The 17,836-nt window shown below is 36.7% G+C and overlaps 1 protein-coding gene across 3 annotated transcripts in view; it reads left to right on the forward strand.

Annotated features, from left to right (window-relative positions):
- The window catches only part of RAB3GAP2 (RAB3 GTPase activating non-catalytic protein subunit 2), a 43,222-nt gene that overhangs the window by 22,479 nt on the left and 2,907 nt on the right, over positions 1 to 17,836 (forward strand). For all 3 annotated transcript variants that reach the window (XM_085054764.1, XM_085054765.1, XM_085054766.1), the window contains 23 exons: positions 152 to 231; positions 335 to 424; positions 1,235 to 1,374; positions 1,996 to 2,212; positions 2,518 to 2,661; positions 2,919 to 3,001; positions 3,296 to 3,360; positions 3,750 to 3,840; positions 6,004 to 6,131; positions 6,851 to 7,064; positions 8,261 to 8,358; positions 8,907 to 9,012; positions 9,947 to 10,107; positions 11,922 to 12,138; positions 12,517 to 12,690; positions 12,809 to 12,915; positions 13,915 to 13,981; positions 14,612 to 14,682; positions 15,195 to 15,230; positions 15,807 to 15,881; positions 16,114 to 16,332; positions 17,407 to 17,496; positions 17,582 to 17,800. In XM_085054764.1, coding sequence (XP_084910890.1) covers positions 152 to 231; positions 335 to 424; positions 1,235 to 1,374; positions 1,996 to 2,212; positions 2,518 to 2,661; positions 2,919 to 3,001; positions 3,296 to 3,360; positions 3,750 to 3,840; positions 6,004 to 6,131; positions 6,851 to 7,064; positions 8,261 to 8,358; positions 8,907 to 9,012; positions 9,947 to 10,107; positions 11,922 to 12,138; positions 12,517 to 12,690; positions 12,809 to 12,915; positions 13,915 to 13,981; positions 14,612 to 14,682; positions 15,195 to 15,230; positions 15,807 to 15,881; positions 16,114 to 16,332; positions 17,407 to 17,496; positions 17,582 to 17,800 — 2,892 coding nt within the window. The remainder of the gene's footprint in view (positions 1 to 151; positions 232 to 334; positions 425 to 1,234; positions 1,375 to 1,995; positions 2,213 to 2,517; positions 2,662 to 2,918; positions 3,002 to 3,295; positions 3,361 to 3,749; positions 3,841 to 6,003; positions 6,132 to 6,850; positions 7,065 to 8,260; positions 8,359 to 8,906; positions 9,013 to 9,946; positions 10,108 to 11,921; positions 12,139 to 12,516; positions 12,691 to 12,808; positions 12,916 to 13,914; positions 13,982 to 14,611; positions 14,683 to 15,194; positions 15,231 to 15,806; positions 15,882 to 16,113; positions 16,333 to 17,406; positions 17,497 to 17,581; positions 17,801 to 17,836) is intronic.

The following is a 17,836-nucleotide window of genomic DNA, read 5'->3' on the forward strand; positions in this document are numbered from 1 at the left end:
AAAGTCCATAGGAGGCCTGAAAAACTATTCTGCAGTTGAGTTCAGTGTAAGAACTATTTCTTGGCTTTCTAAAGGCTTTTTTCCTTCATTTCAGGGTGGTTCACAGCTGACTATTTCTTAACTTTCTAAACACTTTATTCCTTTCTTTCAGGGTAGCTCACAGCCACTGTTGTCTCATGTTGCCTTAGCAGTTGCAAGTAAACTGACTTCAGCATTATTTAATGCTGCCAGGTAATAAAATAAAAAAAAAATTCTTTTTAGTAGTAGCTACATAATATTTTGAGGGGTTTTAGGACCATTGATGTAATAATTCTTATGTGTTTTCTGTTGCAAGTGGCTGGCTTGGTTGGAAGAGTAAACATGAAGAAGAACCTGTCCAAAAACAGAAACCAAAAGTGGAACCTGCAACCCCATTGGCAGTGAGGTAAGTTGTGGTTTTTCCACTGTCGGTTGCTTTAGATCTCTTGTGTTTTTAAACATTTGAATTATTTTGAAAGGTGCATAATTGCTGAACATGTTTATATTTCTTGACTTTAGGCAGTGATGATAGTTTGTTTCAAGTTTTGTTTCATTTCAGTTTATCATTCTGGACAAATAATTATTCATATTTTTCCCTTGCAGTGTGTGGGTTCATTGTTACTGTACAAGAGCAGTGTGGATACTTTAATGACAGTATAAGTACACACATGTATACATACACACATATATACATATATATATATATATACACTCCTGCATCACCAAAAAGCTTCACAGAAACCACAAGATGCTTGCTGCTTATGGCAGTTTAAGTGCCCTCACAAAAACCTATCCTGTTTCATTGTTGGTTGTGGGGAAAGGAGAATGAGAACCTTTAACATTAGGTTAAAGCTTAATGTTGTCAAGAAAGCTGATAAGACTAAATTCCTCACTGTTTTTCCTTATTTAAGTATTCTCAAAACTCTTCAGCAATAAGAAAGGGCATATAAAGTAACCCAGTGCCCTGAGATCTTTGCCTGACTGTGCATGACAAGGCAATCACTTATCCTACTTTCTGAACTTTGCTTTTTCAGTAGGAAAAGGCAGAGCTATGATATATCTTGGTAGATAGCACAAGAACCTTTGTAATAATTTGCTCTTCATTTTACCCACACCTTCTGTTACATTAAAAAAGGAAATCTTAATCCTTACATACTTTTCTTCAGAAATAGTTCTTATATCTGGTGGTTTTGCTTGATTATTATTAATTTTTTAGGTTTGGACTTCCAGACTCCCGTCGCCATGGTGAAAGGATATGTCTTTCTCCATGTAACACTTTAGCAGCAGTAACAGATGAATTTGGAAGGGTTATTTTGCTGGATGTTACAAGAGGACTTGCAGTTCGCATGTGGAAAGGTATGGAAGTGATATTAGTATAGCAAATAATATTCTTCAAACCACTTTTGCTTCTTATGATTTTCAACAATTTTAGTACATTGCTTCATTAGAAACCAAAGTCAGGTGTAATATAAAGTCCATGAGGTATTGTTGTAAATCCCTGGAATGCTTATATGGCCTACAGTTAAAATTTGGTCTGTTTGGTTGGTATTTTTTTTGGAAGAGCTTTAGCTCTATTCTCCAAGGTTCTTTCTTTTGATAAGCTCTAGTACTCTTTTAATTCTTCTGAGAAAATAATCACTTTGAAAAATCAGTAAGAAGATATACAGCTTTTTAGGTTCTCATTTCAAGAGAGGGACTCCTCAATCTCTTGCATTGGTGTAATGTCTAGAGTGCTGGTACCTGATGAGTTTTAGGGGTTTTTTTAATCTTCTTCAGAAGAACTTATTCCTCCCCAAGGCTTTGCCAAAGGCTATGTTTGGCCGTTCTCTGGTGGGCTGTGTTCCAGTACAGTGGACCACATTTCTTTACAGCAGTCAGGAGTTGCACAATTGGAAACAAAGCTTAAGATTGCAGCCTGATGCTTTAATCCTGTATTAATTTCTGCACACTAATGAACTGCTGTCTTCTCTTACAAAGGATACCGTGACGCAGAAGTTGGTTGGATACAGACTGTAGAGGACCTTCAGGAGAGGGAAACTGAGAAGATGGATTCTTCTCCTTTTGGAAATGCACAGGGTCCAAGCAGGGTAGCTCAGTTCCTTGTGATCTATGCTCCAAGAAGAGGCATTCTGGAAGTGTGGAGCACGCAGCAAGGGCCTCGGGTTGGAGCCTTCAATGTGGGGAAACATTGCAGGTAAGAAACAGCAGATAGGCATGCTGGCTGTGCTGCTGCAATAAATTGATATGTGGATATGCCAGTGGTAAATTGCTAGTGGTGCTGACACTTCTTGTGCTGCCCAGTGTTTCTAGTGAATGCAGCTTGTTCTAGAGATGGGGAATTTGTCATATCTCATCACTCTTCAGGCTGTTCTGATAAAGGTGTTTAGCAGTTGTTAAACCTGAGGTTTATCAAACTTTTTGCCCTTTTATTCAGTGTGTGGAAAGGGGATGTTGCTAATTTTGTTCTTCCCCATAAAGGCTGTTTTTTGTTGGTTTCAGGTTGTTGTATCCTGGTTATAAAATAATGGGTCTAAACAATGTGACCAGTCAGGGATGGCAGCCCCAGACCTACCAGATCTGCCTTGTTGATCCAGTCTCTGGAAGTGTAAAAACTGTCCATGTACCTTTCCATTTAGCACTGAGGTAAGGACTTTTTATGCTCTGTATAACTAAATAAATTTCATTATTGGTTTTGCTTACTGTTGGAGAGGACAATTCTGGTGTTCCTTTTCAAGCTGAATAGTACTCTGTAATAGTCTCATTGGTTTGCATGAACTAAGTTAATTTTCATTATTAAGATGTTCCCTTAAAGTAGCATAAATAATTAAAAAACAAAGGAGTTTTTTAATCATTCCATTTAGTTCTCTTCACTCATACAATTATGAATTCTTTTCCTTCAGTGATAAAAAGAGTGAACGAGCAAAGGATATGCATCTAGTGAAGAAGTTAAATGCTTTACTCAAAGCTAAAACCTCAGATCCAGGTGGGTCCTTTTGTATAATTTATTAAGATAGAGTGTTATCAAACGGGTCTTGGATTATCTGTGCTGTTAGTGTACAATCACAAGTATGATTGTGGTGCATTCTGACAGCTGAGTTATGATCTTTAAGTAGCTTTCTGTTATTTTGTTTCATTTTCCCCAGGCTTATTTTGGCAGCTTCTGTAACAGTGTCTTCATCATGTACACATGTGGGCTGTAACTGTGGTGCAGGTTGACTTGCTCTTCAGAAGGCTTTTGAGAAATATGAATTGAAGTTGTGATTGTCTTTCTTTGCAGATTTAATTGAAGCTGAAGCAAAGGAATTAATACTTGATATCAAATATCCTGCTACAAAAAAACAGGTGAACATTTAGAGTATACTTTAAGATTAGAAAAAAAGTACTGCATTATTGGAGTGTTAAATCTTTCAAAATAAGCTATTTTTTTTTTCAAGAGTTACTTGAAGCAAGTAATTGAGCTGTTTAGGGTTTCTCTGGGGTTTTTTCTGGGTTGTTTTTTTACAGCATATTGACTAGAATTAACTTTGACTCGTGACTTCCCCAAGGCATCTTCCATGAAAAATAAAAGGAGAGAAGCCATTTCTGTAGGAACAAATTATACCATAAATATATGTGAAGGTGAAATACAGATGAAAAATCATGGTCAAAGTCGTGTTATTGTTGGCTTAACTTGCATGTTTTCACAAAAAAATTAAGTGAATGTTTAATTCTCTTGAATGTCTGCTTAACAGGCTTTGGAAAGTATATTGACAAGTGAACGTGTGCCACTTTCATCTCTCACAAACATCACTCAGACATTAGTGGATAATTTGAAAAAACAGGGTAGGTGGATATTTATTTTGCAAATATGGAGAGGCATTTGCACTTTGTCTGCAGTGCTGTAAGACTGTTGTAGAAATGTTCTGTTCCACAGAGAGACTACACTTGGTCTGCTTACTTTTGGTGTCAGATATCACAGGATGTTGCTTTTCCATGTCTTTGTTTAATGCAGACTGCAAATAGCTTGCTAGTAAGTATGCTTTGCTATGCTTGCTATGTGCCTAGCAACTTGTGCTGTGTGCCTTAACTAATACTAAAAAAAAACCAAACAAAAAAAGCCAGCCCAAATTCAGCAGCTGGTCTGGGTACTTGTGTCCAGTAAAAGCTTTCTCTAGGAAGAAGGTTCATAGGCTTTTGCCTTTAGGTGTTTTAATTTATTCTCTCTCCAAGGAGTAAAGATTTGGTATGATCTGTGAATTTTAATGTACTTGATACACAGAATCCTTATCACTGAGGACTTGTGCTGTGACCAGGTGTATATTTTTTTTTTTGTAAACTTTGCTTAAGTTTACCAAATACTTCATGTTTTGCTAGAGATTTCAGAGCCTATGTCAGGAAATGTCATTGCCAGTTCAAAATCTTGTTGCTGAGAGTCTGCAAGGTTGCCCAGTTTAGAAAGATATGAATGTATAATTTCATAGAAACAAACTTTGTTTGTGCTTGACCCATTTTAGAGACACAACTGGGTATTGAGAATTAAAGTGGAGAAGTATGTGCCTGCCATTTCCTTTGCATGTACTGGCATTTCTCAGCAGTAGAAGTCTGCTGCTTTTTGGATTCATATTGCCTTGTTAGAAGATGAGGCTTTAGCAATAGCAGTCAAGAAGTCCTTACCACTGTTGTTTGCAAGTGTTTTAAATGGTTGAATAAACCATTTATCTAATAGAAAGTCTGTCCTGTCTGCCTCAGTGAGAATGTGACAAAACATTTTTGTAGTTTCAGATGTTTGAGAAGAAATCTCTTTTGTTTCTACCAGTGGTAGTTTTTTTTGCAGTTTTCTTGGAGTAAATAGTGGAGGTTGAGACCTTCACACATGCAGTTCTCTACCTAATTTTGGTTTGGCATTCTAAATCAGTAGTATTATCCACTTGTATTAGAGCTCCTAAAAAGTCCAAATTAAAACAGAAACATGCCCTTTAATACTGAAGAGAGGTTGACAGACCAGTATGTTTACTAAGGTCTGTTTTGTTTGTGCATATTTCATCATTAATCTCTTGTCAAACGTAACATTATTTCCTCACAGTCACAATATACAACAAACTTGGCTGATGTTTCAGCCGTCTAATTTCACAAGAGTAGTGTTATATTTCACTACTTCTGTCTAGTAGGTAAAAGATAATATGAAGCTGATCCTGGGCTCTGTGAATGCTGTGGCTGTGAATTTTAAGATTAAGTGACTGTGACAAGCTCTCTGTGATTCTCTTTTTTTTTTTTTCCTGTGGGATTATAATAGCAATGTATCAAAAATATTTAAGGGTTTGTAGGTGCAAATCATGTTTAGAAGCAGTTTCAGGAGAAAATTCAGGTGAAAATTCAGAGGAATCTTTTATATAGAAAGGTCCTTTTAGGATCTCTCAAAAAAGCTTTCTTTAAAGACTAATAAGTTGGACTAGAAGGGTTTTTTTGACATGTTGATGTTAGTTTCCTATATTCTGTTTGCTTTAGTTGTTACTGGAATTTGAATGTCAATAGATAAATGAAATTTCTGAGACTAAAATTGCAAAAATACAGATGGCAGTGTCTTAGAAAGATGAAATTTAATTCGTGTCAATAGTTATCAGGCCTTCTTCAGATGCAAGGAGTATGCTTAAAATGTCAGAATGAATAAGGTATTATAGTTTGTTATTCTTGATGAAAGAAAATAGGAACCATATTTCAATTTTTGACTATCTCTGGTTTGGCCTTAAAACAGGAAAAGACGATAGATTTGTCTTTGTTCAGTTCCATGTTTTCAACCTCCTGTATAAAAACAAACCTGATATCTTTCTCTAATACCTCTTGTAAAAATAATTCTTATTTTATGCTGCTCTGAATTGAATGTAATCTTTGCAAGGAGCAGTGAATTAGGAATTACAGTGAGTTTTAGAAATCCTCAATTTCTGCTAAGTGTGTTTCACTATTCCAGGCTACATATTCAAGTTCAAATGCAGTTTTATTTCTCCTTAGAGCTGGAGTGTGTGGATGAAGGATTACTGCAGTTCTGTGCAAACAAGTTAAAGCTGTTACATCTTTATGAATTGGTTAGCAAACTGAATTCCCAAAGCATACAGAAGGACACTCCACCTTCAGATAATGTGAGTAAATTCAAAATTCTGTTGTCTTTTCAAATCTAGTGATTATTTAGGCATAAAAATACATTTTCAAAGCTTCAAATGAAGTAAGTAGGTAAGCCTGTTACCCATTTTTGTGGCCTGGAACTTTTAATGAAGTAATTGTTTATAATACCTTCCCTTCAGCCTCATACAAATGTCTGGTGATTCATCTACTTAATATTCTTTAGGAGACACATAAAGCTGAGATAGAAGTGAAAATAAAACCCCAATCTCCTGTTTTCAGTCCTTTATCCAAAGTACATAAGATATTCTTAACTTTGGTTTTGAAGGGATATTTTGGGACCTGTAGAAGTCACAAATTTTGAAGCTTGTGTAGCAGCATAATTTGGCTTGCTTTCAATATGATTTGCAAAGCTGCGTATATAGTTACAAAATCATACTGGTATTTTGTAGGCTTGTTTACTTGATGGGTGATTGTTATGCTATGAGCAGGATCTAAAAATGGGAAATGTATCTGTTCTGGTCCTTAAAAAGGAAGCTAGACAAAACTCTTCATTTGAACTATGTGAATAACTGATTTGGAGATTATTCAATGATTTTGGCCCTTCTAAAAGACATTTTTTGTGTTCAAAATGAAATATTTGGACACTTTTGACTTTTTTAGTTTTTACTATGTTTCAGAAACCATCTGCTTGTATAAATGTTGAGACACAAGATTTTTTTTTTATTTTGCTTTTAAGGACTTGGCTAAACTGCTTCGTCTTGAAGAAAAAGATTTCCATAGGCTTGAAACTTTACTGGAGAACTACAAGAAAGAAAATACTCAAACTACCACTCAGTTGACTGATGAGAAGGAGGACGTGTTGTCTGTGAAAATGTTCTTAGAGTATCTAGAATATGATAAGGATGTGATTACTGTGAAAAATATGGATGATGGAGAATATGTGGCTTTAGGTAAGAGCTGTTGAACTCTCTTTGTCGCATTACTCAGACTGATTTTAATTTAATATGGTATAAATATTTTAGCCTCAATTTGAGGGCCATAGCAACCTGTCTTGCCTTGAAGTAGTATGTAACTGCTAGTTCTAGACTCCTACTTTTAGCTGGAGGGCAAGTCTTTATACCTAAATGAATATTAATAACAGTTAACTACATCTGTGGATACAATTACCCTGAAGCCATGTAACCACTGTTCATTCATTCATTTATTAACACCACTAAATTGGCCAGTGGTAACATGGAGCAGCTGTACCCTGCTGTTTCTGTCATGGTCACAGCAGCCTAAGAGTTGAGTTAATGGCACGTCTGACTTTAGCTTCAGAGATGAGCATGCTCTCATGCTGCCCTGCTTTGGAGTAGCCTGCCTCATGCACTTCCCACTCCTGCTCCTCTCACTGAGATGACTTCCAGTATTTCTTCTTGAGTAGAGTTGTCACTGATTCAGTGTCAGGTTGGTTCTCTAGTTCAGCCACAGTGCCAGTCAGTGCCGTCAGATCCAGAGGTCTGTTTTTCCCCTTGATGGTACTGAGTAGTGTTGAGCAGAATGATTGTAATGCGGCTGGAGAAGAGGAAGGTGGAGGAAGGCATTTCCTCTTGGATGAGCCCTTGGAGGAGCAAAGGTGTAATTGCGGATCGTTCCCACTGGACGGTGCCCGAGGGCCGGAGCTGGTGGCGGTGCTGAGGACAGACGCCAGATCAGTGTCGCGACAGAGACCTTATCGTGCGATAAACCAGCCTACATGGTACATGGTAACCCGAACCAAACCCCCAGCGCTGATAGAGCACAACAGACAGTATGTATGGCAATTTACATGTTACCTAACACATCTCTGGCAGCAAATCCATCAGCGTTGTGACCACTGACTATTAAAGTAATATAACAAATGATAATAACAAATTTGTTTTAACATGCTCTGGTCAGATGTGTCATTATGTCAACCCTCTTTGCCCCATGTTTGTTTGGCATCAGAAAAACAAATTGTTGTGGTTTAACCTGTCAGACAGGTGAACATCAGGTGATCCTGAATGTGTCTTGTTCTTCTGTATTGCACTCAATGGGACCTGATCAATGGATTGCCTTTTGTATAAGGGTAAGGAGAGGGACTGTGGTTTTAGATACCATTCATAATGTCAACTAATTCTTGCTTCAGGCAGCTTTTTCTTCTGGAAGTGTTTGTGTGGGGAGAGTTCCACAGAGGAAATGTGTCGTGCACTGGAATCAGCAGGTTTTAGCCCACAAACCTTGTTGGTAAGATGTTTATTACCTACTTCAAAACTTGGATTTAGTACTTTGAAAACAAAATATTGAAAGGAGAATTTCTGCATGGTGGCTGTTGGATTAGTGCTGCATTCAGGCTGTATTCAAATACCACTGTATTCAGTTCTTTAGCTGCCCATATGTGTATTTCCCATTAAAGAGATATCGAAGCAAAAAAAAAAAAAGAAAATATTCTAGTAGAAAATATGGATATTCTAGTGGGAATGTCTAGAATATGCATTTAGGACTACAAGTGTAAAATTTTCAACTGTAATATTAATAACTACTTATGTTTGCCAAATTGAACCTTCAAAAGGGAGTGTTTTCTAGAATATCTTTCTAATTAAACCCACTGATTGTATTATTTAATTTCAAAATCTGTCCTGGGGTGCCTTGTGCAGTATACTTTTAACTTTCTGTGTTAATGGTTCATGGATATGGCATTTTTGTTCTGTGACACAAAATTTGCTTGAGAAAGTGTTGCAATATTGGACTTTCATTTTACTGCTTTAATTCCATATTCTTTTTTTTTTTTACAGTCACTCCTTCTCAATTTATGGCTTTCCAAGGAAAAAGATATCCTAGACAAACCAGATTCTGTCAGTTGCCTTCACACTATGCTGTCACTTCTGAGCAAAATGAAAGGTAAGATGTACATTTGAAATACTTAAAGGCAACCATTATTATTACTAGAAATTTCCTACTTTGACTAGCCTGTATTATCACTTTGGGTTTTGCCCTTTCACAAATAATGCAGCACAACTAAATGCTGCCTGTTCTTGGACTAACTAATCATGCCATGTGTTCACTCTCACTCTATACTAAGTTGACACAACTCCTATTTGGCACCAGAACATGGTTGTCTAGCTCACTTTCCTCACATGTTTTGAATGTGTAGTCCCATCTCTTTAATTTGTGCTGACTGGCTCTCAGACATCCTTGAGACACTCTTACTTTAGCAGCATGTGTTTATTCAACATCTCTGTAACTTGAGGAGTACTCTGTAAAGTCAGTTTGCCATAATTTGTGGTAGGTTGTACATCTGTTGTATATATGAATAAATACTGATTCTCCTACCTCACAGCTGCTAAAGATAAGTCTGTGCCAGGTTCACTTATTGTCTGCTTCACTACAGAGCAGCATTATCAGCTTGAAACTGCAAACGTGAATAAGCTACTGCTGCTGTCTGAATAAATTAGTGCTGCTGAACACAAGGTAGCCTGAAGGGAGACAGCTCGAGTGCATTGAATATGTGTGGCATCTTGAAATCACAAATGAATCTGTCTGCATTGTGAAGTGTAATATCCCTTAGATCTAGTAAGCATGCAGCAGGTTTGCTACCTAGTGATTCAGATTGTTTGTTTGCTGCAAATGAGTTTTGGAGAGTGAGAAATTTGCATTTTATTTTAAACTTGAGTTACAATCCAGAACCTGTGTGCTACATATCTGGAAAATGATCATGTGGAGTAATCAGAAATTGCTCCTCATGGACAAGCTGTGTTCCCAAGTGCTGGTTCTGGGGCTGGTTGCTCCTGCACGATGACCCGAGCTGAGTTTGCTGCTCTCCCTTTGCCTGCAGTCGCTATAGACGAGTCGTGGGACACTCAGTCGGTGTCCCCCTGGTGGCAGCAGATGCGCACGGCCTGCGTTCAGTCTGAAAACAACGCGGCTGCCCTGCTGTCTGCCCACGTGGGACACTCTGTGACTGCACAGATCATCGACAGCGTGACTGAGAAAAAGGTAACTTAGTCACACCTTCCCCTTCTCTTCTATTTACTGTATCAGTTCATGCAGCTGTCTTGGGAATAGACTAACAACTAAGCAGTTGTCCTCATTGCAACCTGGGCGCCAGTGTGCCAACCTGCAAGCCTGAACATTTGCATTTAAATTTGAAGAATATTGTGCTGAGATGAATTAATTATATGTCAGGATTATTTGCTAAACATATTTAAATATGGGACTTTGAATTTTTCACTTGATAGCAAATGATGCTGACAAATTTAAAGCCTACACACTTTCCGCATAAATTTGAGAAGTTCACTGAACTTGGGTTGATAAACCTGTTTTAACATAGTTGTGATTTATTTTTTTAAAGTATACTGTTGAATTTTTGTAGTGCCTATGTTACTATCCCTTCTTAACATGAGGGATGCTTGGTTTTCTTGGCAATAAATACCTTTACCAAGTTGTGACTAAAGCTGTGAAACTGCATAGAGCATTACAATTCAAGATGGAAAACGTAATTCCATTTCCAAATAGCACCAGGCAGATGTGTCTGAACAGATTAGATGGGATGTAGGTCATGTTCAGTCTTGTAAATAGAACCAGAAAATGGTCTGGCTTGGAAGGTACTTCAAAGACCATCTGGTTTCACCCCCTTCTGCCATGAGCTGGGACTCTTCCCACTAGACCAGGTTGCTCAAGAGCATCCTTATCCTGGCCTTGGACCCTTCCAGGGAAGGGGCATCCACAACTTCCCTGGGCAACCTGTGCTCACCACCTTCACAGTGAAGAATTTCTTCCTAATAGCCAATCTAAACCTCCTTGTTTGTCTCTAAAGTCATTCCCCCTTGTCCTGCCTGCCCTTGTAAAAAGTCTGTTTCCAGTAGAACCCCTTTAGTTACTGAAAGGCTGCAATAAGGGCACCCTCTGGGGCCTCTTCTGCTCCAGGCTGAACAATTCCAACTCTCTCAGCCTGTCTTCATAGGAAAGGTGCTCCAGCCCTCTAATTGTGTCTGCTCATAAATTTTAACTAGATCACCAGGAAGTGTTTTAGTATTCCTGCACACTCACCTTAACTGCAATTCTGTTTATCAAAATTGTCAGTGTTGCAAAATAGAGGTGTTGGTATGTTGCAACATATTATCCTTCACACACATGCCCTCTTCTTTGTCCCTGTTTCTTCTGTTCTGCTTAAAAAAAAAAAAAAAAAAGTAACAGATTTATTTCCTTCAAAATTTCCCTTCCATAGAGCCATATATTTCCCTCTTCTGCCCTTTTTTTTTCCTCTACCAATCTGGAAAGATTCTTGGGCTTCCTGGCAGAGCATTTACTGATAAACATGAGAATTATCAAAATAATGCACAGAACCACCATGCGGTGTGATCCAATATTTGTGGGTACATGATATATATTTTTCAATATGATAGGAAATGGAAATGTAGGTGGATGAATCATTGATTTGGGGAAAGTGTGGAGGATTTAAAATTAAATATTTTATAATAATTATAATTTTATTAATATATTAAATATTTTAAGGGATTCTAACCCACTTTTCAGCAAAATATGAAATTAAAAATGGGACTATTAGATGATATTTCAGGTCCTTTTATTTCCTTTAGGCTTTTATTTAAGGATCTGTGCAACTTGTGTGCAGTGTGGCATAGTAATTGATCTTTGCATAATAGTTAATGCATGCTTTGAAGTAAATTATTCTTTAAAATGCAGAAGCTCTTGGGATATAGCTTTGAATTTTAATGCTATGCATTTTTTAATGAACAAAATTGTGCTGCTTCAAAATGAGCAGACCTAAACCAGTTCGTATGTTCTGTTAGTTTTCCCAAATAATTGTAGGTTCTGACACGGAATCCTGGGAAGCACTTTCCCTTGATACTGAATATTGGAAACTTTTGCTGAAACAGTTAGAGGATTGCCTGATACTTCAAACACTACTGCACAGCAAAGTGAACAAAAGGACAAAAAGAGTTTCATCACTCCAGACTGAGCCTTTGGGCAGACTGTCTGTTAAGAAATTGCTTGAAGCTGGAAAAGGTACATTTTTTTTTTTCCTGGAGACATTGTTGATTTTCTTTCTAATAGTCTTCTGAGCCATCCTTACCTATTTAATTTACCTATTTAATGGTGTACTTTGCGCTGGAAATTGTTCTGCTGGACACCATTCTTAATTTAAAAACCAGTGCAAGTCATGTAGAATACTGCATTAAAATTGTAAAAAGCTATTACTGTAAAGACTGCATTGTAAGTTTCTGATCAGCTGACTGGGAAGTTTTTTTTAATTGGTAGAGTTACCCTTATGTAATTAAAGGTAGTCGTTAATACTCCTATATTGTCTCTTGTCCTTAGATTCTGTAACATAAATAACCTGCAATACATTGACTCTGCCTCATACTTTTCTCTCCAATATCCTAGGAGGTATTGCTGACACTGTAGCAAAGTGGGTTTTTAAGCAAGGCTTCAGTCCTATTATACTGAATGTGGCCCAATACAAAAACAATACAGATAGTACTGAAGAAGCTGTGGAAATGCATAATAATCTCTTTCTTGAGGAACCAGGATCAGATACAGGCTTGGAAAGAATCCTAGGTAAGAAAATAACATGCATTTTTCAAATCATAAAAGTTTGCAGAGACTGTTGTTGTGAAGTAAGAGAAATTTTAGTAGGAAGAGGTCTGTCTTCTAACTTTAGATTTTGTTTTTCTAGAGCTGCTGCAAGTAGCATATCAGCAATTTCCATGTAGTCTTGAAGTGGATGTACTCCATGCTCATTGCTCTTGGGAATGTGTAGTGCAGTGGAATAAGGACCCAGAGGTAAGAAAATTCCATTTCCAGGGAGTAATAGTTAAGACCAGCTCAATAGAAGCAGCTTCACAAGTTTGTAGTAGTTCATAAAAACATTAATAAGACTGACTTTGAAAGCAGTCACTAAGTACAATTTTTCTGTGATAAGTGGCAAGTGGAAATAGAATTGCGGAAATGAATGTGTGTCCTGAGGCTGAATGGCACCTCACAAAGCCAGGGCTATATGTTTGAAAGCTGTCAGATTCTCAAAACTGGGAGTGTGGAAACTGGGTTCAGTTTGAAGAAGGGTTTTGGCTGTATGTACTGCACATACTGAACAGTTTAAGTACTGCAAAATAGAGGGGAATTTTTCTCTGTTCTAAATATGCTTAAACAAATCACAGCATACTAAATTTTTAGACTAGAATCCATTCTGTTTAAAGAAGAAAGAGGGGTTTCTTGAATGTTCTCAGATTCTCTAGCCACTGTTGAAAGTTGTCATAAGAAAGAAAATAAAAACCTCCTTTTTTTTTCCTCTGGTGGCCTATAGTTTCTCCAATGGAAAATGTTGTCCTAACTTGAGATGATGTTAAAAGTTAAATTAGCACTCCTTAGGCTTGTGCTGTATAACTTGATGTAGGGTAGAAGGTTCCTCTGAGATTGTTAAAGACTTATTCCATCATAACAAAATTGAGTAAAAATGAATGTCAGAAATGGATTTTGTATTTGAAAAATAACTAGTCAGTGGAGGTGCCTTTCAGCCAAGAGTATGTTACCAGTACTTATGCTAAAAAACCCCTGAAATTACAGTTTGTTTCATGATTACTGAAACAAATCTTGCCATGTACATGTGTTTGTCAGATACTGGTGGAGAAGATTGCAACAGCAGAGTAACTTAAAAATTTTATAACTGTCAAAGAAGTAGCTTTAATGTAATCTATCTGGGCCCTTTAAGAATTAATAATTTACATTTAAAACAAGGTTTGAATAATGTAGTAACTTGTTCTCTTATTTATTTTTTTCCATAAGGAAGCATGTTTTCTCAATAGGTCTATAGATCATCTGAGATGCATCATTAATGCTCACGTTCAGCATGGTAAGTACAAAACTATTAGTAAAAATTATCTTTGTTGAAATGGTAAAACAGAATGGATGTTTGTTGACTAAAGTAAATGTATGCAGCTCATCATAGTGATGGCCATTTTGTCTTAAAACCACCCTAAAACTTTCTGCTGACATTCATGCTTCCCTCTTTCATGGTGAAACTGAGTGTCCCTTGGAACTGTGCAGATAAGTTAGTTAGACAAAGTTGATGTGTTTAAACTAAAAGCATTTTAAAATAAAATTACCCTGAAATCATTTTTAATTTGTATTTAAATAGAGGAACATCAATTGCAGTCAATTACTTTTCATGCACTTCTTGATACCCTGTTTTAATGAAGGTGATGACCATTTTCTTTTTTGTAGACTATTTATATATGCAAACAAGGTGCACTCTTTCTGTGTGCCTGCAGTGTTTAACCCAGTCTGCATAGTATCATATGTTTAACAAATTATTAATTGCACTTATGACTGTATTTGATCACCAGTGTAGCCTCCACCTGAGAAATCTAAATTCCAAGTATAAAGCAGTGAGGATAACTCACAATTCCTTCTTGTTTTGTTCACTATCTTGTAAGATCCCTTTTCTATTCACCTAGAGTTTACAAGTCTGTGATTGTTCTAGGTATTGCTCTGATGATGTGGAATACATTCATAGTAAAACGGCTTTCTTCTGCTACATATCTTATGGACAAGGTGAGTTCAGTATCTTGACTGGTTTGGAGGCTGCTTTTATTACTAATTGAAAAGAGAAACTAGTATTTATAAACAGCTTTTTTTGTTTGTTTTAAAAAATATTTGGAATATCTTTGATTTAACCACAGAAACCACCACTGTTTATTTGGTTTATTATGTAGCTAACTTTTGGAATTGATGAAGGAATGTATATTGTTGAATGTTGAATTAATTCTGAATTAATTCTACATGTTGAATGTATAATGTTGAATGTTGAATTAATTCTGAATTAATTAGAGGCAGCTGACCAACACTGGCTGTATACTGAAGACTTAAGTGCAGTGTTAGCTTGTAATTGCTAAATAAGAAATATTTGTGAAACTGTTTGAAACTATCTACATGTGCATGTATAAAATTCTGTAATGAGCTGTTTTCTCATTTTGTATTCGGGAAATAGTAATAAAAGGTTGAAATGTAGGTAATAGATACTATCATGAAAATTATTTAGTTGTTGATGAATTGTTTTTTAACAGGTTGGAAAAGCTCCAAAGGACAGATTATGCAGACGGGCAAGTAATACTACTTTTGTCTGAGTAGGAAGAAATAAATAGAAATGTCTTAAATTTAATACCAGTTTGTGATTTATTTTTGAAAGTTTCAAAAAAAAAAAAAAAATCAAAATGCAGCCCTAGAGAAAATGTTGAATTTTAAGAAGTATACATTAATTTTTATCTGAAAAAGCCGAGTAGAACAGTAGTATGACTTCAAATATTATAGAGGGTAGGCTTAAGACTATAAGATGACAAATTACTATTATTTTTCATGCATAATGTCATTAGTTAAAACTTTTTGGAAGACAACCGATACGATCAGAAAATTAAATTTACTAGATGGCATTACTTGACTCAGTCTTCATTGGAGATACAGTATTGTAAATGGCTACATTTAACTTTATTCCAAATTTTCCTGTTGTTTCTAATTCTTTGTTGTACTTAAGTATTTGTTTACATTTAAATATAACAGGTTAAGAAATGGAGCTTAACTATGTATTTTATGTCAACAACTGTCTTCTCAAATGTACAGAGCTAATAAAAGCCTGTTTCAATTCCAGCTGAAACAATTTAAATCTTACTGTTTGTTACCAGGACGTAGGGATGAGTGACACAGCAATGACAGCTTTTCTTGGCTGCTGTTCAGAACTTCTGCAAACTTTGCTAGAGGTAAATTTTTATTTTTCCCATAGAAAACAAGGAACTAATGGGTTAAAAATCTATTTTCGAAGAGTATGGTTATACTTAATTTCTGTACAGTTCAGACAAACGATTCCAAATGATATGAAGTTTTCTTTTTAATTTCACTGCAGGGCACTGTGGTTTAGGCCACGTCCTTTGCAGAGCAGGCCAGTGTAGATGGTATTTTGTGTGTGAGTGCCTCTGTGTGTTGCTGTGGCAGGCAGATGTCACCAGTGATGAAATGCAGGCTCCTGTCCTGGACACTGAGGACGCCTGGGTGTCGGTGGAGGGCCCAGTGTCCATCGTGGAGCTGGCCCTGGAGCAGAAGCGCATCCACTACCCGCTGGTGGAGCACCAGTTTGTGCTCTGCACTGTCCTCTACGCCATCATGAGGCTCTCCCTGAAGAGTGTGAAGCCACTGTCACTGTTTGACAGCAAGGTATGGCTTTTGAAAGCAGATGAGGTAATATTGCCTTAAATAATACTCCTTCTTCTTGGTATGTGGGATATTTGCTGGCTTTTGCACTTTAAACAGTTCCTGTATGATTTTATGGAAGTCTTTAGTCCACTGTGGTACATCAATGAAGTTGTCACCAGAATTCAGGCAGAGATCCAAACCTGGTGAGTTTCCTTATGAATAAAAGATTTGTAGTGACCTCAGATGCATGAAGATCAGCTCTTTAATTATTAGCTGGCCTGAAAATACTGCATGGTCAGAGCACTGGATGACAAGCTTTTCTAGTTGCTTTGAGAAATGCCAGACCAGAGGAAACATAAACGTTTAAAGGTCAGAAATGTCATGTTAGTGTCACTGTTGTATCCATTATTGCTGATGATTATTCCAGAATTATGAGCATCTCAAAGAGAATAAACAACTTGTCATTTAACCCATATAAACCACTTTAAAAACTCACTGCATTTAAAATGCAGAGTATTACAATCAGAGCTTGATCCTGATACTAGAAATTGAGCTTTTTTCCTCCTGTCATAACCACACGACAATTGTAAGAAAATTTAAACACAAAGTACTGGTGTAGACTGTCATTTAATTCCTGCTGTGGAGAAAATTATTTAATCCTGGAATACTGTTCAGATTGTTTTCTAAATGATTTATTGAAATTTTATAAATGCAGAATATTACTTTCCTTTTGCCACAGGTTCTTGTGTGCAAACTCTAATGAAGCATTTGAGTCTAGTTTTAGCATTTTACCACAGATCAAATTCCACAGGTTTTATGTTTCTTTTTTTTATCTGTTAGCAGAAAGAATTATACTACCTTTTACCATTTAAGAATGCATATTATGTCTTGAGTAAAATCAGATCCTATTCCTGTGCCTCTTTTTTTTTATTTACAATATTACTCTCAGCCATTCTCTTTTTGCCTTTACTCAAGATTTGCCCTGTGAGCAAAATAGAAGATGCAGTACAGAATAAATGTAAGAAATAAGTAAACTGCTTAGTATTGGATCAACACAGATTTGTTCAATTCCCTGTCTTTGGTTCTCAATTTTAGGGCAAAAATGCATTTTTCAAAGACCTTACATCAATTCAGCTGCTACCTAGTGGGGATATGGATCCAAACATGTTATCCATACGACAGCAGGTAGGCAGAAGGTTTGTACTGAAAGTTCTTAAAATTTCTGAAGTTACAAATAACCCTGAAGTAACCTGTGATTTTTGCTTTGAAGTTCCTGCTCAAAGTCGTGAGTGCAGCGGTTCAAACACTGTGTTCATCACAGAAGGACAAAGAAGTCTCAGAAGAGGAATTGTTTCCTTTTGAAAAGGGCAAGAATTGGCCAACTTTGGCTGCAGACCTGGCTCAGTATCTTCAGATCTCTGAGGATCTGGTCAGAAGGCATTATGTCTGTGAACTGTACAGTTATGGGATGGACCATCTCGGTGAAGAGGTAAGAACAGCTTTCAAAGTTCTTTAACCTACACAA

The sequence above is a fragment of the Lichenostomus cassidix genome, chromosome 3, assembly GCF_008360975.1.
Source record: "Lichenostomus cassidix isolate B80296 chromosome 3, HeHo_3.0, whole genome shotgun sequence".
NCBI lineage: Eukaryota > Metazoa > Chordata > Aves > Passeriformes > Meliphagidae > Lichenostomus > Lichenostomus cassidix.